The 24,691-nt window shown below is 42.6% G+C and overlaps 1 protein-coding gene across 5 annotated transcripts in view; it reads right to left on the reverse strand.

Moving 5' to 3' along the window:
- Positions 1-572: 572 nt before the first annotated feature.
- The window catches only part of LOC139413785 (elongation factor for RNA polymerase II 2), a 40,152-nt gene continuing 16,033 nt past the window's right edge, over positions 573-24,691 (reverse strand). The window contains exons 5-13 of one of the 5 annotated variants that reach the window (XM_071161534.1): positions 23,853-24,112; positions 22,462-22,586; positions 22,278-22,350; positions 21,330-22,047; positions 18,894-18,957; positions 18,544-18,715; positions 12,701-12,745; positions 3,896-5,167; positions 573-2,214 (exon numbers count right to left, since the gene is read on the reverse strand). In XM_071161534.1, coding sequence (XP_071017635.1) covers positions 5,051-5,167; positions 12,701-12,745; positions 18,544-18,715; positions 18,894-18,957; positions 21,330-22,047; positions 22,278-22,350; positions 22,462-22,586; positions 23,853-24,112 — 1,574 coding nt within the window. In that variant the 3' untranslated portion in view covers positions 573-2,214; positions 3,896-5,050. Of the gene's footprint in view, positions 2,215-3,895; positions 5,168-5,512; positions 5,740-12,700; positions 12,746-18,543; positions 18,716-18,893; positions 18,958-21,329; positions 22,048-22,277; positions 22,351-22,461; positions 22,587-23,852; positions 24,113-24,691 lie in introns of those variants that run through there. The other 4 variants (XM_071161537.1, XM_071161535.1, XM_071161538.1 and 1 more) reach the window with 4 other exon arrangements.

Below are 24,691 nucleotides of genomic sequence, written 5' to 3' on the forward strand. Positions count from 1 at the left end.
TCTGCTAGGCCGTAGCGCTAAAGCCTGTAGGCATTTTCTCTAGGAGCCAGCACATCTTCAGGCAAGGTTACTCATCCTGTGGTTCACTGAACCAGTTAAGTGAAATATATTATGGAAAATTATTTTCTGTCCTAGAATTTGAAATCCCTGGAACATGCATGCATTGCATGTGTGAAAATATTAAGGGCATTAAGGCCAACCCCCCAAAAATCCCTGTACAACCAAAGTTGCTTGTAACTATTCAAAAAAAAATACCTTTCCATGCGTGCACTAGTGCAGTATCTGCATACCTTTGCACAGATTAAGCCAGAGGGACTCCAGTTTGCTGCTGTTCCAGTCTACAATTCTAACCAGAAATGACACGTATATTAAAACAGTATGATTTTTCACACTAATCATGATGAAACAAATGTGAAGTCTCAGTAGCCAAAATGATTAAACATTCCAAAGCTTCAAATCACACCTTCATAACCATGGGTTGCATTCATACAGAACTCTTAACCAGGGGCCAAGGCCCATAATCACACAAATATGCAGATGGCATACAACTGAAAAGAAAGTCTACAATCTTCAATGTAAAGCCAAGTTGACTTTTATTTTACAGATTTAATGCATTTTCAGGTGGGCAGGTTCAGTACTCCTTCACAATCCATACAGTTCTGAGTCATCTTTCACACCAAAACATTGAGATGTCTTTTAAAACACTTGTTTGCCCTTTACAACTTCTCAGTAAGACTGCTGAACTCCAACAAAGTCACCATTTTGCTGGGAGTGGACCCTGTACTGTAGTAGTCTGCTGGAACTCATGAGTGTCAAGATGCTTCAGAGATCTCCAAATAAGTATTTTTCATGTCTACAAATCCCTCTAAAACATGTTGAGCTCATGGTCCTTGCAGAGTTTGACTTTCAAACTGAAATGTAGTAACACTGGAATATAGTTTGAATTGTGACTGAAGAGGGCCTTCCTGTTTTTAAAAAGTCACCTCTGCTGCAGAGACCCAACGGAAGCCCCAATCATGACAGTACCATCAGACCTTACATCATTGGGGCTTCTGTTGGATGGGTCTCTGCATCAAGAGTGCATAATCTTCAGTTTCTTACTTACAATGTTGGATTTGTCCCCCCCACTTGGAAAGCAGAGAGAAAAAAGTTAACAGAAATGTCATCTTCCAGGGAACACATTTTATATCCTGTCTCCAGTATCAGTGCCTCATAAATAAAGGCTGAACCAGTATGTAGATATATACCAGAACAGTATTTCACTTTTTGGGGACAAATTCTAACACAGGTTTGTAAACATAATATTTCCCTTGAGCTCAAGACCTTGTTTATTAATGATATCATGAAATTTTCATCCTTAATCCATGCATTCATCTGTCTGTCAAACTAAATCAGCATGAGTTGAATTCAAAAACTAAAACAGAAATGCTATTCGCAGTTCTTCCATAGTTCTGCTGCACTGACAAAACTGGAATCAAGGAGAAAAGAATACATTTGTCTTTAGAATACAGATTTGTCCTCTGGTGGATGCATTAATTTATCAAACAGAACAGCCTGTTTTCCTTTAAATAAACTGGCGAGGCAATGCTCTAGTCCTTCCAGAGACTCTAGAACAGCCCCCCAATTAAAAACACAAACTTTAGCCAGGTTGATCCTGAGTGCTCTGGCTAGTCAAACAACAACAAAAGACTACAGCAGCCTTTTACCCCCTTTTTCATAAACATGTTTTCTATCCAACAACTTATGTCGGTCAACTTTCCAAATGTCGACAAAACAAAAAATACACTAGACAAGGTGGGATCTTTTTGTTTCAATAAAATTAATGATGCGAGAAATGGAGGTTGCCATTACGCGCAAATATTGATATAATAACCATTGATGTAAACTTGGGAGTCACACAATCATATCATGTGGTCCTCCCACTACACCACGGGAAAGCATACAGCTTATGCTACAGATTAAATAAGGTATTTACTTCACAGGGTGGTGAAAGTGCAGTGATGAGCTTGATGCTCTTTTCCAATAAATATTGAGGGTCTATTCTAGTAACATAATGATAGATGCTTGGCTGCCATTTGACAAATTAAAATAATGAAAACGCTCTCATGTAGGTAGCCTACTAGCACTGTACCTGGAGCTGTTGGCTGGAGCGCACATGCCACTGCCAGTGGGCACATTCGCTATATACAGTGCATTGCGAAAGTATTCGGCCCCCTTGAACTTTGCGACCTTTTGCCACATTTCAGGCTTCAAACAAAGATATAAAACTGTATTTTTTTGTGAAGAATCAACAACAAGTGGGACACAATCATGAAGTGGAACGACATTTATTGGATATTTCAAACTTTTTTAACAAATCAAAAACTGAAAAATTGGGCGTGCAAAATTATTCAGCCCCTTTACTTTCAGTGCAGCAAACTCTCTCCAGAAGTTCAGTGAGGATCTCTGAATGATCCAATGTTGACCTAAATGACTAATGATGATAAATACAATCCACCTGTGTGTAATCAAGTCTCCGTATAAATGCACCTGCACTGTGATAGTCTCAGAGGTCCGTTAAAAGCGCAGAGAGCATCATGAAGAACAAGGAACACACCAGGCAGGTCCGAGATACTGTTGTGAAGAAGTTTAAAGCCGGATTTGGATACAAAAATATTTCCCAAGCTTTAAACATCCCAAGGAGCACTGTGCAAGCGATAATATTGAAATGGAAGGAATATCAGACCACTGCAAATCTACCAAGACCTGGCCGTCCCTCTAAACTTTCAGCTCATACAAGGAGAAGACTGATCAGAGATGCAGCCAAGAGGCCCATGATCACTCTGGATGAACTGCAGAGATCTACAGCTGAGGTGGGAGACTCTGTCCATAGGACAACAATCAGTCGTATATTGCACAAATCTGGCCTTTATGGAAGTGGCAAGAAGAAAGCCATTTCTTAAAGATATCCATAAAAAGTGTCGTTTAAAGTTTGCCACAAGCCACCTGGGAGACACACCAAACATGTGGAAGAAGGTGCTCTGGTCAGATGAAACCAAAATTGAACTTTTTGGCAACAATGCAAGACCTTATGTTTGGCGTAAAAGCAACACAGGTCATCACCCTGAACACACCATCCCCACTGTCAAACATGGTGGTGGCAGCATCATGGTTTGGGCCTGCTTTTCTTCAGCAGGGACAGGGAAGATGGTTAAAATTGATGGAAAGATGGATGGAGCCAAATACTGGACCATTCTGGAAGAAAACCTGATGGAGTCTGCAAAAGACCTGAGACTGGGACGGAGATTTGTCTTCCAACAAGACAATGATCCAAAACAAAGCAAAATCTACAATGGAATGGTTCAAAAATAAACATATCCAGGTGTTAGAATGGCCAAGTCAAAGTCCAGACCTGAATCCAATCGAGAATCTGTGGAAAGAAATGCTCTCCATCCAACCTCACTGAGCTCGAGCTGTTTTGCAAGGAGGAATGGGAAAAAATTTCAGTCTCTCGATGTGCAAAACTGATAGAGACATACCCCAAGCGACTTACAGCTGTAATCGCAGCAAAAGGTGGCGCTACAAAGTATTAACTTAAGGGGGCTGAATAATTTTGCACGCCCAATTTTTCACTTTTTGATTTGTTAAAAAGGTTTGAAATATCCAATAAATGTCGTTCCACTTCATGATTGTGTCCCACTTGTTGTTGATTCTTCACAAAAAATACAGTTTTATATCTTTGTTTGAAGCCTGAAATGTGGCAAAAGGTCGCAAAGTTCAAGGGGGCCGAATACTTTCGCAATGCACTGTAAAATGCAACATTTCTCTTACAAAACCATCAGTAGTTGAAAATGCGATGGAAACCAATAACTTTTTTAAAATGTGCACTACGTCATCACGCAGACTTTTATCCGACGATTTTATAATATTTGCATGAAAATCAGTCATGAATTGGATGGAATCTTAGCTATTTTCTCACCCTCCCGTGTTCCCCCCATTTTACATAGCCGCCCACACACACACACACACACACCTCCCTGACCTTTGTATTCCCTCTGACACCTTTGTATCCCCCCCCCCACACACCTCATGCTGGTGTGTGAGACCTGTAGCCAGGTGGTTGTAATTCCCCCATGTAAACTAACACCTTAAGGCACTCTTTTGCACAGAGAGCAGAAACACTAATGTTGCGCAGGGTAGCGCCCCCCTGCTATCAGGGTATGATCCTCCTAAATGTAACCCCCCCCCCCCCCCCATAACCCATATTGGTGTTGCGTCTCAATGGTCTAAAGTGGATTCCTCCCCATCTACTTCACCATGAAGGAAGAGGGTAAAGGGAAGATGAGCAACTGCTGACAATTGGGACGATACGTTGGATTTTCTTTTTTTTAACTAGGCAAGTCAGTTAATAACAAATTCTTATTTACATTGACGGCTTACACCGGCCACACCCGGACGACGCTGGGCCAATTGTGCTCCGCCCTATGGGACTCAATCACGGCCAGTTGCGATACAGCCTAGATTTGAACCAGTGTCTGTAGTGACGCCTCTAGCACTGAGATGCAGTGTCTTAGACCACTGCGCCACTCGGAATCTCCTCTCATGTACAAAATGGCTTCAGAAAGTCAAACACATAAGGCCCATGTTTTTTGCATTGCTTTCGGAAAATTTAAACTCTTTAAACAATAAATCATGTGTGGACCACACACACACACACACACACACACACACACACATCTGAACAGTCCAAAATAAATACTTTTAAAAAATTTTTTTTTTTACTTAAATACAAGTATTATATTTTCTCTGCTTTCAAAAATAAGTTACATTTTTGGATAAAGTCCTTCAAAGGCTAAAAGTGTTAAGTATCCCCCCTACCCCCACACACATGTAGTTCCCTTCCTCTAGACCAGTGTTGTATAATTGAAGAGGAGCTTCATGAGAAACCATTACGAGAAGGGGGGGGGCAGCAGAGACAGGGGGGTCTGAATAAATAAAAGCCAGTTGAAACCCCCTTGCTCCGCACACCCCTTAAACCACCTCAAAACTGTGTGGTCTTGAAACTGTTGCTCTAGCTCCAGGATTGGGAACTGCGCTGGTCAAAGTCAGCGATGAGGCGCTTGATGTGGGCCAGCTTGTTGTGCAGGTACTCGCAGCGCTGCTTCTCCACCTGGTAGTTTGGGCTGTGCTGCAGGGTGACACATACACAAAGAAATTAGACTCCATAATGTTACCTGATATGCAGTGTTTAGAAAGCCATTCATAAAGTTTTTTTAGAGGGGTTGAATTACTGTTACTTGACCGCTCAATGTTCCGGCGCTGTGTTTGGTTCATAAAACACAATGCCTTGAACTGTACAGAATGCTTGTTTTGTTAGTCTGCCTCCCTGGACAGCTGTAACCAAGCTAAGCAAAGTCAATTAATCATCTAATGTTACTTACGGGCCCTTCCCAATAATGCAGAAAGAAACAAATTAAAATAATTACAAGGAATAAATTGAAAAATAAATAAATACACCATCAACAGAACACACCAGCAGCATACAACCCTGCATCCCACTGCTGGCTTGCTTCTTAAGCCAAGCAGGGTCAGTCCTGGTTGGGAGACCAGCTGCTGCTGGAAGTGGTGTTGGTGTTGGAGGGCCAGTAGGGGGCAGTCTCTCTGGTCTAAGGATATCCCAATGCCCTAGGGAAGTGAAGGGGACATTGCCCTGCATAGGGTGCAGTCTTTCGGATGGAACATTAAACGGGTGTCCTGAATCTGTGGTCATAAAAATGGCACTTATCAATGACCATGGGGTCAACACTCATACGATAAGTTCCCAACCTAACCTCATTCCTAATTGGCATATCTCACTTCTCTCCACCTGAGAGCGGATGTGTGGTGAGCGTTCTGACAAAAATGCTTGCCGTGCATCACCCTGGTGGGTGCTACACATTGGTGGTGGATGAGGGGAGTTTCTCCCTACCATGTAAATTTACAGAAAAGCGCTATATAAATCCAATGAATGATTAAGATTTAGCCTTGGTTAGCCCATTTTTTAAGTCATTAAAGGGATATCGGGATTTTGGCAATGAGGCCCTTTATCTACTTCCCTCGAGTCTGAAACTTTGTATACCATTTTTGTGTCTCAATGTCCAGTATGAAGGAAGTTCTAGGTAGTTTCGCGAACATGTAGTAGATACCCATAGGCTTCCAGAAACTACCTCTAACATCCTTCATACTGGACAGACACAAAAATGTTATGCACAAGTTCATCGGACTCTGGAGAAGTAGATAAAAGGGCCTCATTACCAAAATATCCCTAAATAGTTTGCTAGTAATTAGCGCTGGCCACATTAGCTAACTAATGCATAATGAGTACTTTAGCTAGCCAGCCAGCCAGCCAGCCCACCCTTTGGCTGTATTTGTATTTATTATGGATCCCCATTAGCTGCTGCCAAGGCACTTTTCCTGGGGTCCAGCAAAATAAAGGCAATTATACATTTTAAAAATGCCCTCAGGCCTCTACTCTCACAGATCTATAACACCAAATCTGTGTGTACATTTGTGTATAGTGGGTATGTTATCGTGCGTTTGTATGCATGTGTCTGTTTGTGTTGCTTCACAGTCCCTGCTGTTCCATAAGGTGTATTCTCATTTTTAAATCAAATTTTACTACTGGCACAAGTTACTTGATGTGTAGTAGAGTTCCATGTAGTCATGGCTCTATGTAATACTGTGCGATTTTTGACGTACCGATTCCATGGCACATTGAATTGACACGCAAAACGGCGGATTCAAAACTTCTAAATTTAAATTATACAAAATTCTTGCAACCAATAGAATGATACAATCTTCCCAGCTCTGCAGATTTTTCTGCAAGGAGGCAGAACCATTAGATCATTTATTTTGGTACTGTCCATATGTAGCTCGTTTTTGGTCACAGGTCCGGGAATGGCTGAAGAATTGTAACACTTACCAAAAACTAAAACTAAACTATACTTAATTTCCACCATAATTTGCAAATAAATTAATTAAAAAATCCTACAATGTGATTTTCTGGATTTTTTTCCCTCATTTTGTCTGTCATAGTTGAAGTGTACCTATGATGAAAATTACAGGCCTCATCTTTTTAAGTGGGAGAACTTGCACAATTGGTGGCTGACTAAATACTTTTTTTGCCCCACTGTATGTATGCACGTACGTATGCATACACACGTACGTATACATACACATACACATACATATAGGGGATTGGAAATGATGCAGACAATTACATTGATGGAAGCAACAATCTATCCGCAATATTAAAGCTGATTCCACCCCTTAAAAAGATCAAATAAATACTGTGCGCCTCCCATAGCCTGTTCTGGACTTGGGAACTGTGAAGAGACCTCTGGTGGCATGTCTTGTGGGGCATGGGTGTCCGAGCTGTGTGCCAGTAGTTCAAACAGACAGCTCAGTGCATTCAACATGTCAATAACGCTCACAAATACAAGCAGTGAGGAAGTTAATCTCTCCTCCACTTTGAGCCAGGAGAGATTTACATGCATAGTTGGATGTACACAGAGAGCTAACATTACAAGGGCAAGCCGTGATGCCCTGTTCGAAGCCAATTGCAATTTTCCTAAGTCCCTCTTTGTGGCACCTGACCACACGACTGAACATTATTCATTACAATATTTAGTTGAGGTTTACTGAATGATTTGTCCCAAATACAATGCTTTTAGTTTAGGAAATATTTATGATTAACTTATTCCTTGCCACCCATTCTGAAACAAACTGTTAAGTGTTGCTGTCACATCAGTCGCTGTGGTAGCTGACGTGTACAGTGCTGAGTCATCCGCATACATAGACTGGCATGTCGTTAGTAAAGATGGAAAAAAGGGACCTAGACAGCTGCTCTGAGGAATTCCTGATTCTACCTGGATTTTTTTGGAGAGGCTTCCATTAAAGAACACCCTCTGTGTACTGTTAGACAGGTAACTCTTCATCCAAAATATAGCAGGGAGTGTAAATCCATAAATCCATAGCCCCCCCAATATTTTTATCATCAATTTCTCTGAGCTAAATCAGTCATTTGTGTAAGTGCTGTGCTTGTTGAATGTCCTTCCCTATAAGCGTGCTGAAAGTCTTGTCAATTTGTTTACTGTAAAATAGCATTGTATCTGGGTCAAACAATTCTTTCTAAAAGAATACTAAGAGTTGGTAACAGGCTGATTGGTCGACTATTTGAGCCAGTAATGGGGCCTTCACTATTCTTAGGTAGGGGAATAACTTTTGCTTCCTTCCACGCCTGAGGGCACACACTTTCTAGTAGGCTTCAATCGAAAATGTGGCAATATTGTCCCCTATTATCCTCAAGAAATGTTCAATCCAGGTTGTCAGTCCCCAGTGGCTTGTCATTGTTGATAGACAATTTTTTCACCTCATCCATACTTAGTTTACGGAATTCAAAATTACAATGCTAGTCTTTCATAATTTGGTCAGATATAGGTCAGCGTTTGTTGCTGGCATGTCATGGCTAAATTTGCTTATCTACCCAATTTAAAAAATCATTAAAAAGTAGTCGGCAGTAGATTTTGTGATAAAGGAGCCATCTGATTCATTGAATGATGGAGTGGAGTTTGGCTTTTTGCCAAATAGTCACTTAAGGTGCTCCAAAGCTTTTTTTTCTCTTTCTAGCATTCTTTATGTCATTTATCTTTGTTTTAGTGTAGTTTCTTCTTTAAATGTGTCAAGGGCAATGTTCTGGTTGCTCGTCATTACACACTACAAACCAACAAATATTCTTCACAACATAGAAATCACTACAGAATGTCTTGTATGACCTCATTCACAATATTAGGCCCAGCCTTAGGAACTTTGGTTTTCCTAGATATGGCTACTATAGTGATCACGTCGATGGATTTGGATGCTTCTTTCAAACAAATTTCTGCAGCATTAGTAAAGATAAGATCAATACATGTTGATGTCATTCCTGTACTGTTTGTAACTACCCTGGTAGGTTTATTGATAACCTGAACCAGGTTGCAGGCACTAGTTAAAGTTTGAAGCTTTCTCTTGAGTGGGCAGCCTGTTGAAAGCCAATCAATATTTAAAAATCACCCAGAAAGTACACCCCCCTGTGTGATTGGCATCACACACATTATCAAGCATTTCACAAGTTATTCAGATACTGACTGTTAGCCCTTGGTGTTCTATAGCAGCGTCCCACCAGAATGGGCTTAAGGTGAGACAGATGAACCTGTAGCCATATTACTTCAACAGTATTTAACACGAGATCCTCGCTAAGCTTTACAGGAATGTGGTTCTGAATTTAAAAACAGCCACACCTCCACCTTTGGCATTTGTCTTTTCAATAGGTCTTACAACCATGTATTGCTAACCCCTGGAAAAAAGGTATTATCTAAGTGAGTTTCAGATAGTCAGAATATGAATGTCATCTGTTAATAGCAAAATAATTGATTTCATTAACCTTATTTCTTAAGCTACATATGTTAATGTGGGCTATATTTAAACACTTTCCTGTGATGCTTAAATTGTTTTTCTTGCTTTAAAATGTGAAACTTAGCAGAGGTAGACATGGCTCAGGTTATTTTTATTAGTGCAGGGTGAGCTGCACACAATGGACTTCCTAATAGGGCACACCAACTCCGTGCTAACAGTATTACTCTTGTTCATAGGCATATGATTACTGCATACAATAGCTGTAGGATCAGCAGAGGCATTCAGGGCAGTAAGAGTGACATAAATTAGGTTACTTTCATTGTCTCTTTCAACACCCCTAGGATAATGTACATTTGCTGAAGCATTATGACAACGGTAGGGATTAAATGAGTTGGACTTGGGTTATTGATAAGTCATTGTCTCAACGAAGCCTAATAATGCTGTGAAAGGATTCAGGATTCCAAATGATTTGGGTGGATCCAAGCCTCCTTATAATACAATGTCCACTTCTTAAAGTGAGACTGGAACGTGTTTCAAGTCTCCCTTCCAAAATGGGTTATGACTCGTGAAGGACAAGTAGACAGCCAGACTTCAACTTCACTCCTGCTGGTGCATGTACACTACCGTTCAAAAGTTTGGGGTCACAATCTCATCTCGGCAAAAAAACTAATCTTGTTGTTTTGGAAAAGGAGGGAAGCGCCCTCTACCAAATTATGGCTCAGTGAATTGGCAAACACTGTACACTTAGAAAGAATTAGATATATTCTGAACAATAAATTATCAACATTTGATCAAATCTGGCAGCCTTTCCTCTCCTACTTGGACGAGTCGGCGCTGTGAATTTGTACTTATTAACGCACTCTCAATTGTAATATTTTAATCTACCTTTGGGCAGCATGTGCTGGCCCTGCCACCCGAGCAGTTGGGGGGGGGGTTTGGGGGAATAAGGGGGGACATCTTCCCTCTTTCTTTCTACGTGTCCTTGTTTTGTATGTCGTGTTTGGTATTATTTGGTTTGCACCCAGAACTCTGGGTCTTGTTGTTCCTGTATGCTCTTTTATGTTTAGATAAGAATTGTATATCTGTCTTGTATACCTACCTATACACCATTCTTGTGTGTGTTTAATAAAAAATTTGAAACGAAAAGTTTGGGGTCACTTGTGAATGTCCTTGTTTTTGAAAGCACATTTTTGTCCATTAAAAAAAATCTAATTGATTAGAAATACAGTGTAGACATTGTTAATGTTGTAAATGACTGTTGTAGCTGGAAACGGCAGATTTTTCATGGAATATCTACGTATGCATACAGAGGCCCATTATCAGCAACCATCCCTCCTGTGTTCCAATGGCACGGTGTTAGCTAATCCAAGTTTATCATTTTAAAAAAAGCTAATTGAGCATGAGAAAACCCTTTTGAAATTATGTTAGCACAGTTATAAACTGCTGTACTGATTAAAGAAGCAATAAAACTGGCCTTCTTTAGACTAGTTGAGTATCTGGAGCGCCAGCATTTGTGGGTTCGATTACAGGCTCAAAATGGCCAGAAACCTCAGTCTATTCTTGTTCTGAGAAATGAAGGCTATTCCATGTGAGAAATTGCCAAGAAACTGAAGATCTCGTACAATGCTGTGTAGTACTCCCTTCACAGAACAGCGCAAACTGGCCCTAACCAGATTGGAAAGAGTGGGAGACCCCGGTGCACAACTGAGCAAGAGGACAAGTACATTAGCGTGTCTAGTTTGAGAAACAGCCTCCTCACAAGTCCTCAACTGGCAGCTTCATTAAATAGTACCCGCAAAACACCAGTTTCAACATCAACAGTGAAGAGGCAACTCCGGAATGCTTGCCTTCTAGGCAGCGTTCCTCTGTCCAGTGTGTGTTATTTTGCCCATCTTAATATTTTATTTTTATTGGTCAGTCTGAGATATGGCTTTTTCTTTGCAACTCTGCCTTGAAGGCCAGCATCCTGGAGTCGCCTAAAAAAGGCCTGATTGGTGAAGCTCTGTAGAGATGGTTGTCCTTCTGGAAGATTCTCCCGTCTCCACAGAGAAACTCTGGAGTGCTGTCAGAGTGACCATCGGGTTCTTGGTCACCTCCCTGACCAAGGACCTTCTCCCCCGATTGCTTAGTTTTCAGGGCGGCCAGCTCTTGGAAGAGTCTTCGGTGGTTCCAAACCTCTTCTATTTAGGAATGAAGGCCACTGGGTTCTTGGGGACCTTCAATGCTGCAGAAATATTTTGGTACCCTTCCCCAGATCTGTGCCTCAACACAATCCTGTCTCAGAGCTCTACGGACAATTCCTTTGACCTCATGGCTTGGTTTTTGCTCTGACATGCATGGTCAACTGTGGGACTTTAAATAGACAGATGTTCCTTTCCAAATCATGCCCAAGCAATTGAATTTACCAGAGGTGGATTCCAAACAAATTGTAGAAACATGTCAAGGTTGATCAATGGAAACAGGATGCACCGGAGCTCAATTTCGAGTCTCATAGCAAAGGGGCTGAGAACTTAAGGTATAAACTTTTTTTTTTTTTTTTACCCCTTTCTCTCAAATTTCGTGGAATCCAATTGGCAGTTAATGTCTTCTCTTCGCTGGAACACCTGTACGGTCTCGGGAGAGGCGAAGGTCGAGAGCCGTGCGTCCTCCGAAACACCACCCAACCAAGCCGCACTGCTTCGCGACACAATGCCTACTTAACCCGGAAGCCAGCCGCACAAATGTGTCGGGAAGAAACACCATACACCTGGCGACCGTGTCAGCGTGCACTGCGCCCGGCCAGCCACAGGACATCCCTGAAGGACAAAGCCTCCCCTAACCCGGACGACGCTGGGCCAATTGTGCGCCGCCCCATGGGTCTCCCGGTCGCGGCCGGCTATGACAGAGCCTGGACTCGAACCCAGAATCTCTAGTGATACAGCTAGCACTGCAACGCTATACCTTTTTTTGTATAATTTTATAAAAACCTGTTTTCTGTGCCATTATGGCGTATTGTGTATAGATTGATGAGCAAAAATGTTTTATTTAATCAATTTTAGAATAAGGCCATAACGTAACAAAATGTGGAGAAAGTCAAGTGGTCTGAATTCCTTCCGAATGAACTAAGCGTGTAATGCAAAGACTGAAAATGGCTATGCTGCATCGCAAAAACAAGTGCTTGGCCCAAAATTGGGTCTTGACGCAACTACGCAAGGAAACACTATTTTGCCTAGCAAATTCAGATTTACATACATTAGCTAGCTAATAGCTCATTGACTAAGTTTGCTATTGAAATATTTGTTTTACTTACTAGTCTCATTTTGTTGTACTCTTTCATCACGTCTTCATGTACCTCCTGCAAAAGATGAAACAACGTCGCTTTCATTTACATGAGCATGTGTTCCATTGAGACCAGACATTAAATCTGACCTGGTACTCTTTGGTGTAGACCTAGTTGTTATATGACCTGAGGGATATACTACAAAGCAGAATCAATGAGGTAGCCAGCTAAATTTGCCTAAATATTCTTAATTATATATATTTTTTGAAAGACCAGCTTGAAAATGGGCATGGTATAATTGACTCAACGACCAAAAATGCATACAGTGCCTTCAGAAAGTAATCATACTAGGTCTTCAAGGGTCCAAAAAAACCCATTTTGAAATGGACCTGGGGCTTTCCCACCCAGACCCAATATGCATTATTACATTTTTTTTTTAGAGACCTGGTCGGATCCAGACCCATTCCGATCAGTGCGGGAAGCTGAATAAGTTTAAGCTACTTTATTAAAATCGGAGCTGATAAAGCGCGAGAGGAAGGAGACAGGTACAGCTCTAGGAGGCAGGGGAAGGGCTATACTGTGAGCGAGTGACACGGGGAGCAGGGTGGAAGAGACTGCAACCAACCAAGCCGACTCACGCTACAGTAGACTGATAGCTACCATAGCTAGGTTATTTATCATCAAATATGATTATGTATTATGTTTTGATTACATCAAACTGGGAAAAGCTAGTTAAGCTAGCTAGGCTAATTGAGTCTGCAGTGCATGCGCATTCTCAGCCTATAGTTTCAAATAAAAAGTCAGAAAATGAATTCTTAAAAGTCCATTGGGAGAGGGAGGGTTCTAAGCTGACATATGGAATTGTTTTACGATAGCTATATAGTAAAACAAGGTAGCCTAGTGGTTAGAGTGTTGGACTAGTAACCGGATGGTTGCAAGTTCACACCCCCGAGCTGGCAAGGTACAAATCTGTCATTCTGCCCCTGAACAGGCAGTTAACCCACTGTTCCTAGGCCGTCATTGAAAATAAGAATTTGTTCTTAACTGACTAAATAAAGATGCAAAAAATCATCCATAGTCATACTATTCGATTTGGAATTTCAGGACTTTAGGTAAAGACATTTGAAAAAAAAATACAAATGGTCAAATATTGAATTTGGCCTTTACTACTATAGCCCAGAAAACATTGAATAACATTCATAAACAGAAAAAGGTCAAAAAATGTATAACAAGGTTTTGAAGTGTTTGTCCTATATTTAGGATATAAAAAAGCTGAGAAAAAAAATCTAAAATAATATTTCAACACAAAAAAGTCACTTTTTCAGGACCCTGTCTTTCAAAGAATTCGTAAAAATCCAAATAACTTCCCAGATCTTCATTGTAAAGGGTTTAAACACTGTTTCCCATGCTTGTTCAATGAACCATAAACAATTAATGAACATGCAACTGTGGAACGGTCGTTAAGACATTAACAGCTTACAGACGATAGGCAATTAAGGTCACAGTTATGAAAACTTAGAACACAAAAGGGGCCTTTCTACAGACTCTGAAAAACACCAAAAGAAAGATGCCCAGGGTCCCTGCTCATCTGCGTGAACGTTCATTAGGCCTGCTGCAAGGAGGCATGAGGACTGCAGACGTGGCTAGGGCAATAAATTGCAATGTCTTTACTGTGAGACGCTTAAGACAGCTCTACAGGGAGACAGGACGGACAGCGGAATGTCCTCGCATTGGCAGACCACGTGTAACAACATCTGCACAGGATCGGTACATCTGAACATCACACCTGCGGGACATGTACAGGATGGCAACAACAACTGACTGAGTTACACCAGGAACGCACAATCCCTCCATCAGTGCTCAGACTGTCCCCAATAGGGTGGACTGAGGGCTTGTAGGCCTGTTGTAAGGCAGGTCCTCACTAGACATCACAGGCAACAATGTCGCCAATGGGCACAAACCCACCATCGCTGGACCAGACAGGACTGGCAAAAAGTGCTCTTCACTGACGATTTTGTCTCACCAGGGATGATGGTCGGATTTGTGTTTATCGTCGAAGGAATGAGCGTTACACCGAGGCCTGTACTCTGGAGCGGGATCGATTTGGAGGTGGAGGGTCCGTCATGCTGTGTCAGAGCATCATCGAACTGAGCTTGTCATTGCAGGCAATCAATGCTTTGCGTTACAGGGAAAAGATCCTCCTCCCTCATGTGGTACCCTTCCTGCAGGCTCATCCTGACATAACCCTCCAGCATGACAATATTACCAACTATACTGCTCGTTCTGTGCTTGATTTCCTGCAAGACAGGAATGTCAGTGTTCTGCCATGGCCATCGAAGAGCCCGGATCTCAATCCCATTGAGCACGTCTGGGACCTGTTGGATCGGAGGGTGAGGGCTAGGGCCATTCCCCCCAGAAATGTCCAGGAACTTGCAGGTGCCTTGGTGGAAGAGTGGGTTAACATCTCACAGCAAGAACTGGCAAATCTGGTGCAGTCCATCAGGAGGAGATGCACTGCAGTACTTAATGCAGCTGGTGGCCACACCAGATACTGACTGTTACTTTTGACCCCCCCCCTCCCCCCCTTCTGTTCAGGGACACATTATTCCACGTCTGTGGAACTTGTTCAGTCTCTCCCTCTCCATTTTTTGGGGGCACTAAAAATACACTCATATCTCATATACTTCCATTAATGTTTTCAACTGGTACTGGGGGACCTTCAGACGAGTCTTGTGAGGCTTGTGGGTGTCCTAGAGCAAGCCTCTGGCTTGGCGGACTCACTAAGCACAAATGCATATTTTGTAAATAATGTTGTAAATAGTGTTGGAGTGTGCCCCTAGTTATCCTTAAATTTTAAAAACAAGGAAATTGTGCTGTCTGCTTTGCTTAATATAAGGAATTCTAAGTGATTTATACTTTTACTTTTGATACTTAAGTATATTTTTACTCAAGTAGTATTTTACTGGCTGACTTACTTGAGAAACTTTCTGTTAAAAGGAATCTATACTTTTTCTCAAGTATGAAAATTGGGTACTTTCTCCACCACTGCATATTTGTGAGAGTCTCATCAAGTTAGTAGGCGCTAAGGATGATTTTGATAACTTATGATTGGCCAACAACAAGCTACACACCCAACTCATGAAAAAGCAAGAGCATCAACATAAAATATCTTATTTCTCTTTCCCCCGCTACTGCAGCAGTCTCGTTCGGATCTGTAAGGGCCCTTCCGGACAAGTCAGTTCAAATTACACATACCGGAGACAATCATATTAGATCCAATCCAGACCGGTGACATGTATAATTCTGGATCCGGACCAGTTCGGGTATTTAGGCAAATGTGGATCTGTGAAGACCTCTAATTTATACCCCTTGACTTCATACCCCTTAAATTTCACATTGTTGTTTTACAGCTTGAATTCAAAATGGATTATTTCTCTGAGATCTACACACACTTAATACCCCATAACGAAAAAGTGAAAACATGCAAAAAATGTTTAGCCAATTAAATGAAATGCATAAATCTAAATTTACATAAGTATTCACACCCCTTTGCTATGATACTCCAAATTGAGCTCCAGTGCATCCAATTTCCTTTGATTATCCTTGAGATGTTACTACAACTTGGAGTCCACCTGTGGCCAATTCAATTGTTTAAACATGATTTAGAAAGAAACACGTCTAATATAAAAAAAGGTTAGAGCAAAAACTATACCATTGAGATCTACGGACAGTTCCTTGGACTTCAAGATAGAATTGTGATGAAGCATAAATCTTGGCAAATGTTTAAAACAATTTCTAGAATGTTGAAGTACAGTGGTCTACATCATTGGGAAATTGAAAAAAAAAATATGGAACTACACAGACTCCGCATAGAGCTGGCCATCTGACCAAACAGGCAAGAAAGACCTTGATCAGGAAGATAACCAAGAACACAATGACCACCCTGACAGAACTACAGAGTTCATTGGCTGAGATGGGAGAACCTGCCAGAAGGACAATCTACAGCACTTCACCAATCTGGGCTTTATGAAAAAGTGTCCAAACAGAAGCCACTCCTAAGAAAAAGGCACGACTGGAGTACGCAAAAAGGCCAGAGAAAGACTCCGATCATAAAAGCAAAAGGTGACGGTAAAAAGTTTCTTTGGTCGAACACAAAGCATTATGTCTGGAGAAAACCTGGCACAGCTCATCACCTGTCAAACACCGTCCCTACCGTGAAGCATGATGGTGGCAGCATCATTCTATAGGGATGCTTTTCAGCGGCAGGGACTGGATGGATGGCGGGATCAATGAATGGAGCCAAATACAGACACTGACTCTCTTGCACTGGCTCTATGCACACTCACTAGTCTCTACCCACACACATACTACACTGACACTCCCACACACTGTTGCTACTCTGTTAAATATCCTGATTGCCTCGTCACTTTTACACTTACATAATGTATATACACTGTATTACCTCGTACCACTGCACGTTGACTCGGTACTGATACCTTGTATAGCCTCGTTATTGTTATTTTATTGCGTTAAATATATATTTTTTTTAAAGGAAAAGCTGTCTTTTTAACTCTGCATTGTTGGAAATGGACTCGTAAATAAGCATTTCACGGTAGTCTCCACCTGTTGTATTCGGCGCATGTGACCAGATCTTGACGAGATCCTGCTTCAGAATGCAAGTGAATGGGGCGACGATTTACGTTCCAACAGGAAAATGGCCAAATGAAATTAGTTTCCATGGCCGTGCAGCCACACAAGCCTAACATCACCATGCCCAATACAAAGTGTTGGCTAGAGTGGTGTAAATCTCACCGCCATTGGACTCTGGAGCAGTGGAAACGCATTCTCTGGAGTGATGGATCAAGCTTCAACATCTGGCCATCCGACAGATGAATCTGGTTTGGCGGATGCCAGGAGAATGCTACCAGCCCGAATGCATAGCGCCAACTGTAAAGTTTGGTGGAGGATGAATAATGGTCTGGGGCTGTTTTTCGTGGTTTGGGCTAGGCCCCTTAGTTCCAGTGAAGGGAAATCTTTAACCTAACAGCATAAAATGACATTCTAGACGATTCTGTGCTTCCAACGTTGTGGCAACAGTTTGGGGAAGGCCCTATCCTGTTTTAGAATGACAATGCCCCAGCGCACAAAGCGAGGTCCATACAGAAATGGTCTGTCGAGATCGGTGTGGAAGAACTTGACTGGCCTGCACAGAGCCCTGACCTCAACCCCATTGAATATCTTTGGGATGAATTGGAACACAGACTGTGAGCCAGGGCTAATCGCCCAGCATCAGTGCCTGACCTCACTAATGCTCGTGGCTGAATGGAAGCAAGTTCCCGCAACAATGGTCCAACATCTCGTGGAAAGCCTTCCCAGAAGAGTAGAGGCTGTTTTAGCAGAAAGGGGGGCAACTCCATTTAAGGCCCATGATTTTGGAATGAGATGTTCAACAAGCAGGTGTCCACAGACTATGTGACAAAGTATTTCATTTACAATACATTTACAACATTTCTAAAAACATGTTTTCACTTTGTCATTATGGGGCATTGTGTGTAGATGGGTTAGAAAAAACTAATGTAATCCATTTTACATTCAGGCTCTAACAACAAAATGTGGAATAAATCAAGGGGTGTGAATACTTTCTGAAGAAACTGTATCAGCTTGGAGAAGGACATGCTCAGATATCCAGGCACTGTATCCAAGTTCAGCTTTCTTAAAATGAACCAGAAAATCAATAGTAATTTCTGGCTGTTTAATGAAATTAGCTGGCTAACTCATTGAACCTGCATTGTAGTATACCCCTCAAGTTATGTGGCATAGATTGTTGTGTTTTGACCTGGTTGTAACTGTGGTGTAGTTTGTTATAATCTGACCTGGTACTCTTTGGTGCCAGGCGGCAGCCTCCTGCACTGAGCGTCTAGCTGGGTGAAGTGGCGAGTGATCTTCTCCACACGGGCATGCAGGATGCGGTACTCCTCATACTCTGCATTGAAGTTGTCCTTGTAAGTCTGCCTCTGGTCCATGGACACCACTGCCATGTACTTACTGTAACGGGACAGCAGCACAGGACAGTGACACACACACGTGCCATTCAATTGTATTTCAGAGGGCTAAAAGGGGGTACCATCCCAAAAAAGGTTGATTGGCGGCAGTGGCATTCTTATGGAAGCTTCATGTTCAACATAGAACAAAGAGGATTAAGTCAGTAAATAAAAGTACTCACCATATGTAATCTGGCATCACAGTGGTGGAGGAGTCTGTGGAGTGGACTGGCCTCTTTTTATTGTCTGGGGAATAACAAAGACACACATCGGACAATTACATCAACTGACATCTGAACAGCTCTCTTTACTAGCCTTAAAATAATGACTAGCACCCCCCCCCCCCAATTATTTGTTGTTGTAAACTAACACTCGCACTTGACGCGGTTCCCTCTTACTAGCTCTAAATTTGCTGAAAGCTACTATGAGGAAAAATGTATTTACCATAACTGATGTGGTTGTCCCACCCATCTTAAAATGAACTATACGTCACTCTGGATAAGAGCTCCTGCTAAATGACTAAACTGTAACGTAAATGTAAAACAAGCTATTCAAAAGTACTGGTCTTGAAAGAGTTGTCAGAGTGAACCCTTGAACAGATTTCTGAGTGTGCTGCTCAGGGCGGACCAATCTTTACTTATCATAAAGACAAGGTTTATCAGTGAAATTAACTTCCATGATTAAAGGTTTGTTGGCACCAATTACAGGGCAGAGAGTAGAAAATGCTGAGCTTGAGTCCAAAGGATGAAAGAAAATTGGTTTGTAAGGTTGGATGTAGAAGAATTGGCACATACATACTAAATCAATCATCATACATACCAGTTGAAGTCTGAAGTTTACATACAGCTTAACCAAACACATTTAAACTCAGTTTCACAATTCCTGACATTTAATCCTAGTAAAAAGTCCCCGTCTTAGGTCAGTTAGGATCGCCACTTTATTTTAAGAATGTGAAATTATTTATTTCAGCTTTTATTTCTTTCATCACATTCCCAGTGGGTCAGAAGTTTAGTAATACTCAATTAGTATTTGGTAGCATTGGCTTTAAATTGTTTAACTTGGATCAAACATTTCAGATAGCATTCAACAAGCTTCCCACAATAAGTTGGGTGAATTTTGGCCCATTCCTCCTGACAGAGCTGGTGTAACCGAGTCAGGTTTGTAGGCCGTCCTTGCTCACACACGTTTTCAGTTTTGCCCACACATTTTCTATAGGATTGAGGTCAGGGCTTTGTGGTGGCCACTCCAATACCTTGACTTTGTTGTCCTTAAGCCATTTTGCCACAACTTTGGAAGTGCTGACTGATGTCTGAAGATGTTGCTTCAATATATCCACCAAATTTTCCTGCCTCGTGATGCCATCTATTTAGTGAAGTGCACCAGTGCCTCCTGCAGCAAAGCACCCCCACAACATGATGCTGCTGCCACCCCCGTGCTTCAAATTTGGGATGGTGTTCTTCGGCTTGCAAGCGTCCCCCTTTTTCCTCCAAACATAATGATGGTCATTAAGGCTAAACAGTTCTATTTTTGTTTCATCAGAGCAGAGGACGTTTCTAAAAAAAAAAAGTACAATCTTTGTCCCCATGTGCAGTTGCAGACCGTAGATTGGCTTTTTCAATGGCGGTTTTGGAGCAGTGGCTTCTTCCTTGCTGAGTGGCCTTTCAGGTTATGTCGATGTAGGACTCGTTTTACTGTGGATATAAATACTTTTGTACCCGTTTCCTCCAGCATCTTCACAAGGTCCTTTGCTGTTGTTCTGGAATTGATTTCCACTTTTCGCACCAAAGTACATTCATCTCTAGGAGACAGAATGCGTCTCCTTCCTAAGCGGTATGACGGCTGCGTGGTCCCATGGTGTTTATGCTTGCGTACTATTGTTCGTACAGATGAACGTTTGGAAATTGCTCCCAAGGATCAATCAGACATGTGGATGATGTCTAAAAACAAAATTCTGAGGTCTTGGCTGATTTCTTTTCATTTTCCCAAGATGTCAAGCAAAGAGGCACTGAGTTTGAAGGTAGGCCTTGAAATACATCCACAATTGACATAATTGACTCAAATTATGTCAATTAGCCTACCAGAAGCTTCTAAAGCCATGACATAATTTTCTGGAATTTTCCAAGCTGTTTTAAAAAAGGCACAGTAAACTTCTGACCCACTGGAATTGTGATACAGTAAATTATAAGTGAAATAATCGGTCTGTAAACAATTGTTGTAAAAATTACTTGTGTCATGCACAAAGTAGATGTCCAAGAATGTCCTAACCGACTTACCAAAACTGTAGTTTGTTAAGAAATTTGGAGAGTGGTTGAAAACAGAGTTTTAATGACTCCAACCTAAGTATGTACATTTCCGACTTGCTGTACATACATACAACTCAAGTGAGAAACGTACTCCAATACGCAAGCAGCCCATCATGTTCAAAGCATGCATACACTTTGCCCTTTCCAAGCACACACACCATGAGTGCACTTTCAATGCCTGGTTGCGCATTGCTGTCATTACAAAACCATGGATTGGAATCAGGCCTTACATGATAATGAGCAAGCACTCACACCTTTCCCTTCTTAACAAGGCATTAAAGCATGAAGCCAAACCAAGGCATTAAGGTAGACTACCTTCGTCTGAGCAGAATAGGCTTTTGGCTGGGATGACTGGCTTTCGTCTTTCCTCCCCATTGGCACGGTCTCTCTTCCTGGGCCTTTGGCCGTCCTCAACCTGTACCTCTGGGGGGCTGACACCATCGCATGTGATGCTGTGCCCCTCCCTACAGCGCTCCTTCTCTCTGTCCTTCCCTTTGTGCTTCTTGCTACTGCTGGGTGAAGGGGGGATAATGGTAGAGGAAGAGGATGATGAAGAGGAGATGGTGAGGGCTGGGCGGCTGGAGCTGGCCGGTGGCAGCATGCCGGAGCCATAGCGGTCGGCGGTCCTGCCTGGAGGGCTGGCTATCGGTGAGGAGGGGTCCAGGCAGGTAGAGCTCTGGTCAAGGGGCAGATCCTGGGTGCCACGGCCCTCAGGCGTGCTGGGCGAGCTGGAGTTGGAGCCCAGGCCAGGGTGATGAGACATACGACGGCGGTGAGAAACGGGCAGCTGGGAGGGAGGGGGGAGGTGGTTGAGGGGCGGGCCAGTCGTGGTGGGCCTGGCTGGGAGAGACGAGCGTTTGGTGGTGGCGGGAGCGGCGCTGTGGTGGCTGTTGTCCCCCTTCGTGGCGCTGCGGCGCACTCTAGAGGACGAGGTGGGGGTGGTGGGTGGCCCTTGGCTGGTGACATGGGAAATGCGGGGCTTCTTGGGCATCAAGGGGTCAGTGAAGTGACTCGGCAACTCGGGCTGGCACTTCTGAAAGACACAAATAAACAATTCAAAACACAAAATATCTCTACTGTGAATGAGTGCTAAAAGGCTATTTTTGATCTTAGTAAACATTTATTTGCATAGGCTTGAGATAAAATGTCTCTTTACAGGAGAGACCTGGTCATCAGGTTTGGCTTGTCTGTTAACTTACACGCTGGTTTGTGCAAGTAATACTGAAGGTGTGTGTCTAACAGAGTGTAGAGTTGAGGCGTTACCTGTGGGGAACCCGGGAAGCCATTTTTAGGAGGACCGCTGGAGGAAAGCGGCTCAGTGGGAAGGCCCAGTTTCCTGAGAGAGAGGGAGAACCAACTGTGAGCCACTGCTACATAGTCACCACGAGGTTCTGCTTGCAAGAAATGCAGGGGCCTGTTCAGGAGGGTGAAATGTATTGTGACCTACCGGGCCAGAATCCCATTGACCTGAACGCGGTCGTCCTCAGAGTAGCCCAGCCAGTCCCTCTGCACCTCACGGTACACAAAGTCCTTCAGAGTGTACGAGTTATCTTTGGGGTTCAGGTTGGCCACCTGTGAACAAATATACCCACAAACAAGATTTCCATTTGAAAAAAGTGCTCTCCAATCATTTGGGAGCATTAAAAGCAACTCAAATACAACCACTGGTAATACTTTTTTTTTTTTTTTTTTTTTAAGAGTTTAAGAGACTTTTCTTCCGTTAATGAAATGCCCTACTTGCATCTCAACCTGGGTATGAAATCACTGCATTTCAAATCCAATCTCTGTATTCAATCACAACATTAGGCAAATCCCCAAACAAGTATGAGTATTGTGTTTTCTGTATACCAAGCATGGGTAGTCAGCTTAACCACAGTTGCTGTTGCCAAGTAAACCAGTCTGAGTAGTTCAGTACATCATCTGCAATAGCTAGTATAAGTGTGTCTGTGTGCTTGATTCTTGCTGTGTGATCTGTGCGTGCTTGGTTCTTGCTATGTGTGTGTGTCTAATAAGACTAATGGCTTTCATGTATGGCTGCTTGGTTCTTTCCGTGTTCAGTAATTGTGAATGAAGGTCATTGTACTACAGGGAATTGGTCTCCTAGACTGATTTGCATTCGGTGTTTAATGCCTAAGAAGGGTGAGGGGTCCTAAGGGTAAACAGGAACATTTGTCTTCTCATACACAGTGCTGCCAGTTACTCATACTTGACATAAATAGTTAGGACCCCCCCCCCCCTCACTTTTATATGAAACCAATAAAAGTACTATTCTCCCCCCTCTTACTTGTTTTAGGGTTCTACCCCCCCTCTTGTTGTTGCAGGATGCTAGCCATTATGGTTGCAGAGTTGTAACTAAACATGTTGCAGGCTGCTAGTCTTACTTATTGCAGGGGTACTAGCCGCCTCTTTACTTGATGTAGGGGTACTACTAGCCTCAAAGGATCTGCATGGTCAATCTGGCGTCTGCAGTGGCGTACAGCATTTACTGCGATACGGCCTCTGCAGAAGGCAGGGCATTCATACTTGCGCTTCGCAGAGCAGTTGTGAAGGAAGTGAGTTTGTGTTTATACAGGACCTCCCACCCCCACCTACCGTTAACCAATCATGTCAATGCGGAGCAAGCCCTTCCACATTGTTACAAAATTTGGAAGGCGCACAGCAGTGCGGAGCTCAATTTTGGCCTCTGCATGCCTCTGGAGGTGCTACAATTACATCACACCCTCTATACGGAGCATCCAACTACATTTTCGGACCAAGCATAAATTGGCTTCTAGCCTCACGCGTTGCAAAGCACTAGCCTTAGCCTCACGTGTTGCAAGGCGCTAGCCTAAGCCTTACTTGTTGCAGGGTACTCCCAAGAGAGCTGCGGTCCTTCTGACTGACCCCGTCCCGCTGCATCCTGGCCAGTAGCTCCAGCTTCTTGTAGGAGCGCAACGCCAGCAAGTGGACGAGGCGGTCGCGGTATGGGCGCTGGGAAACCAGGTTGTTGGCAAGGCACTTGCGGATGGTCTTGGCTGGGTTGATGGGGGTGGAGCGTTTGCGCTCCGCGACTGGTTCAGAGCCTGACGGCGCTGGCTTGCGGATCTGGACTTTCTTACCTGAGGTTAGAGAGGGGCGAAGGAGGTGACGCTGAGAAAAATGGCACACAATCTGTCCAAAACCAATATCCGTTGAGACCATGGCATTATGGAACCTAAGAACTACACAGTCCATTTATTTGATAATTTGTTTCTCTGATACTTAAAAAATGTTGTATTGCTTACCTCAATTGAGTTTACAGCAGAAACGGCACTCCTCGCTAACTAGCAGCTTAGTTTTTTATTTTATTTTATTTCACCTTTATTTAACCAGGTAGGCAAGTTGAGAACAAGTTCTCATTTACAATTGCGACCTGGCCAAGATAAAGCAAAGCAGTTCGACACAAACAACACAGAGTTACACATGGAGTAAAACAAACATACAGTCAATAATACAGTATAAACAAGTCTATATACAATGTGAGCAAATGAGGTGAGAAGGGAGGTAACGGCAAAAAAAGGCCATGGTGGCAAAGTAAATACAATATAGCAAGTAAAAAACACTGGAATGGTAGTTTTGCAATGGAAGAATGTGCAAAGTAGAAATAAAAATAATGGGGTGCAAAGGAGCAAAATAAATAAATTAATTAAATACAGTTG

Source organism: Oncorhynchus clarkii, chromosome 7, assembly GCF_045791955.1.
Source record: "Oncorhynchus clarkii lewisi isolate Uvic-CL-2024 chromosome 7, UVic_Ocla_1.0, whole genome shotgun sequence".
NCBI lineage: Eukaryota > Metazoa > Chordata > Actinopteri > Salmoniformes > Salmonidae > Oncorhynchus > Oncorhynchus clarkii.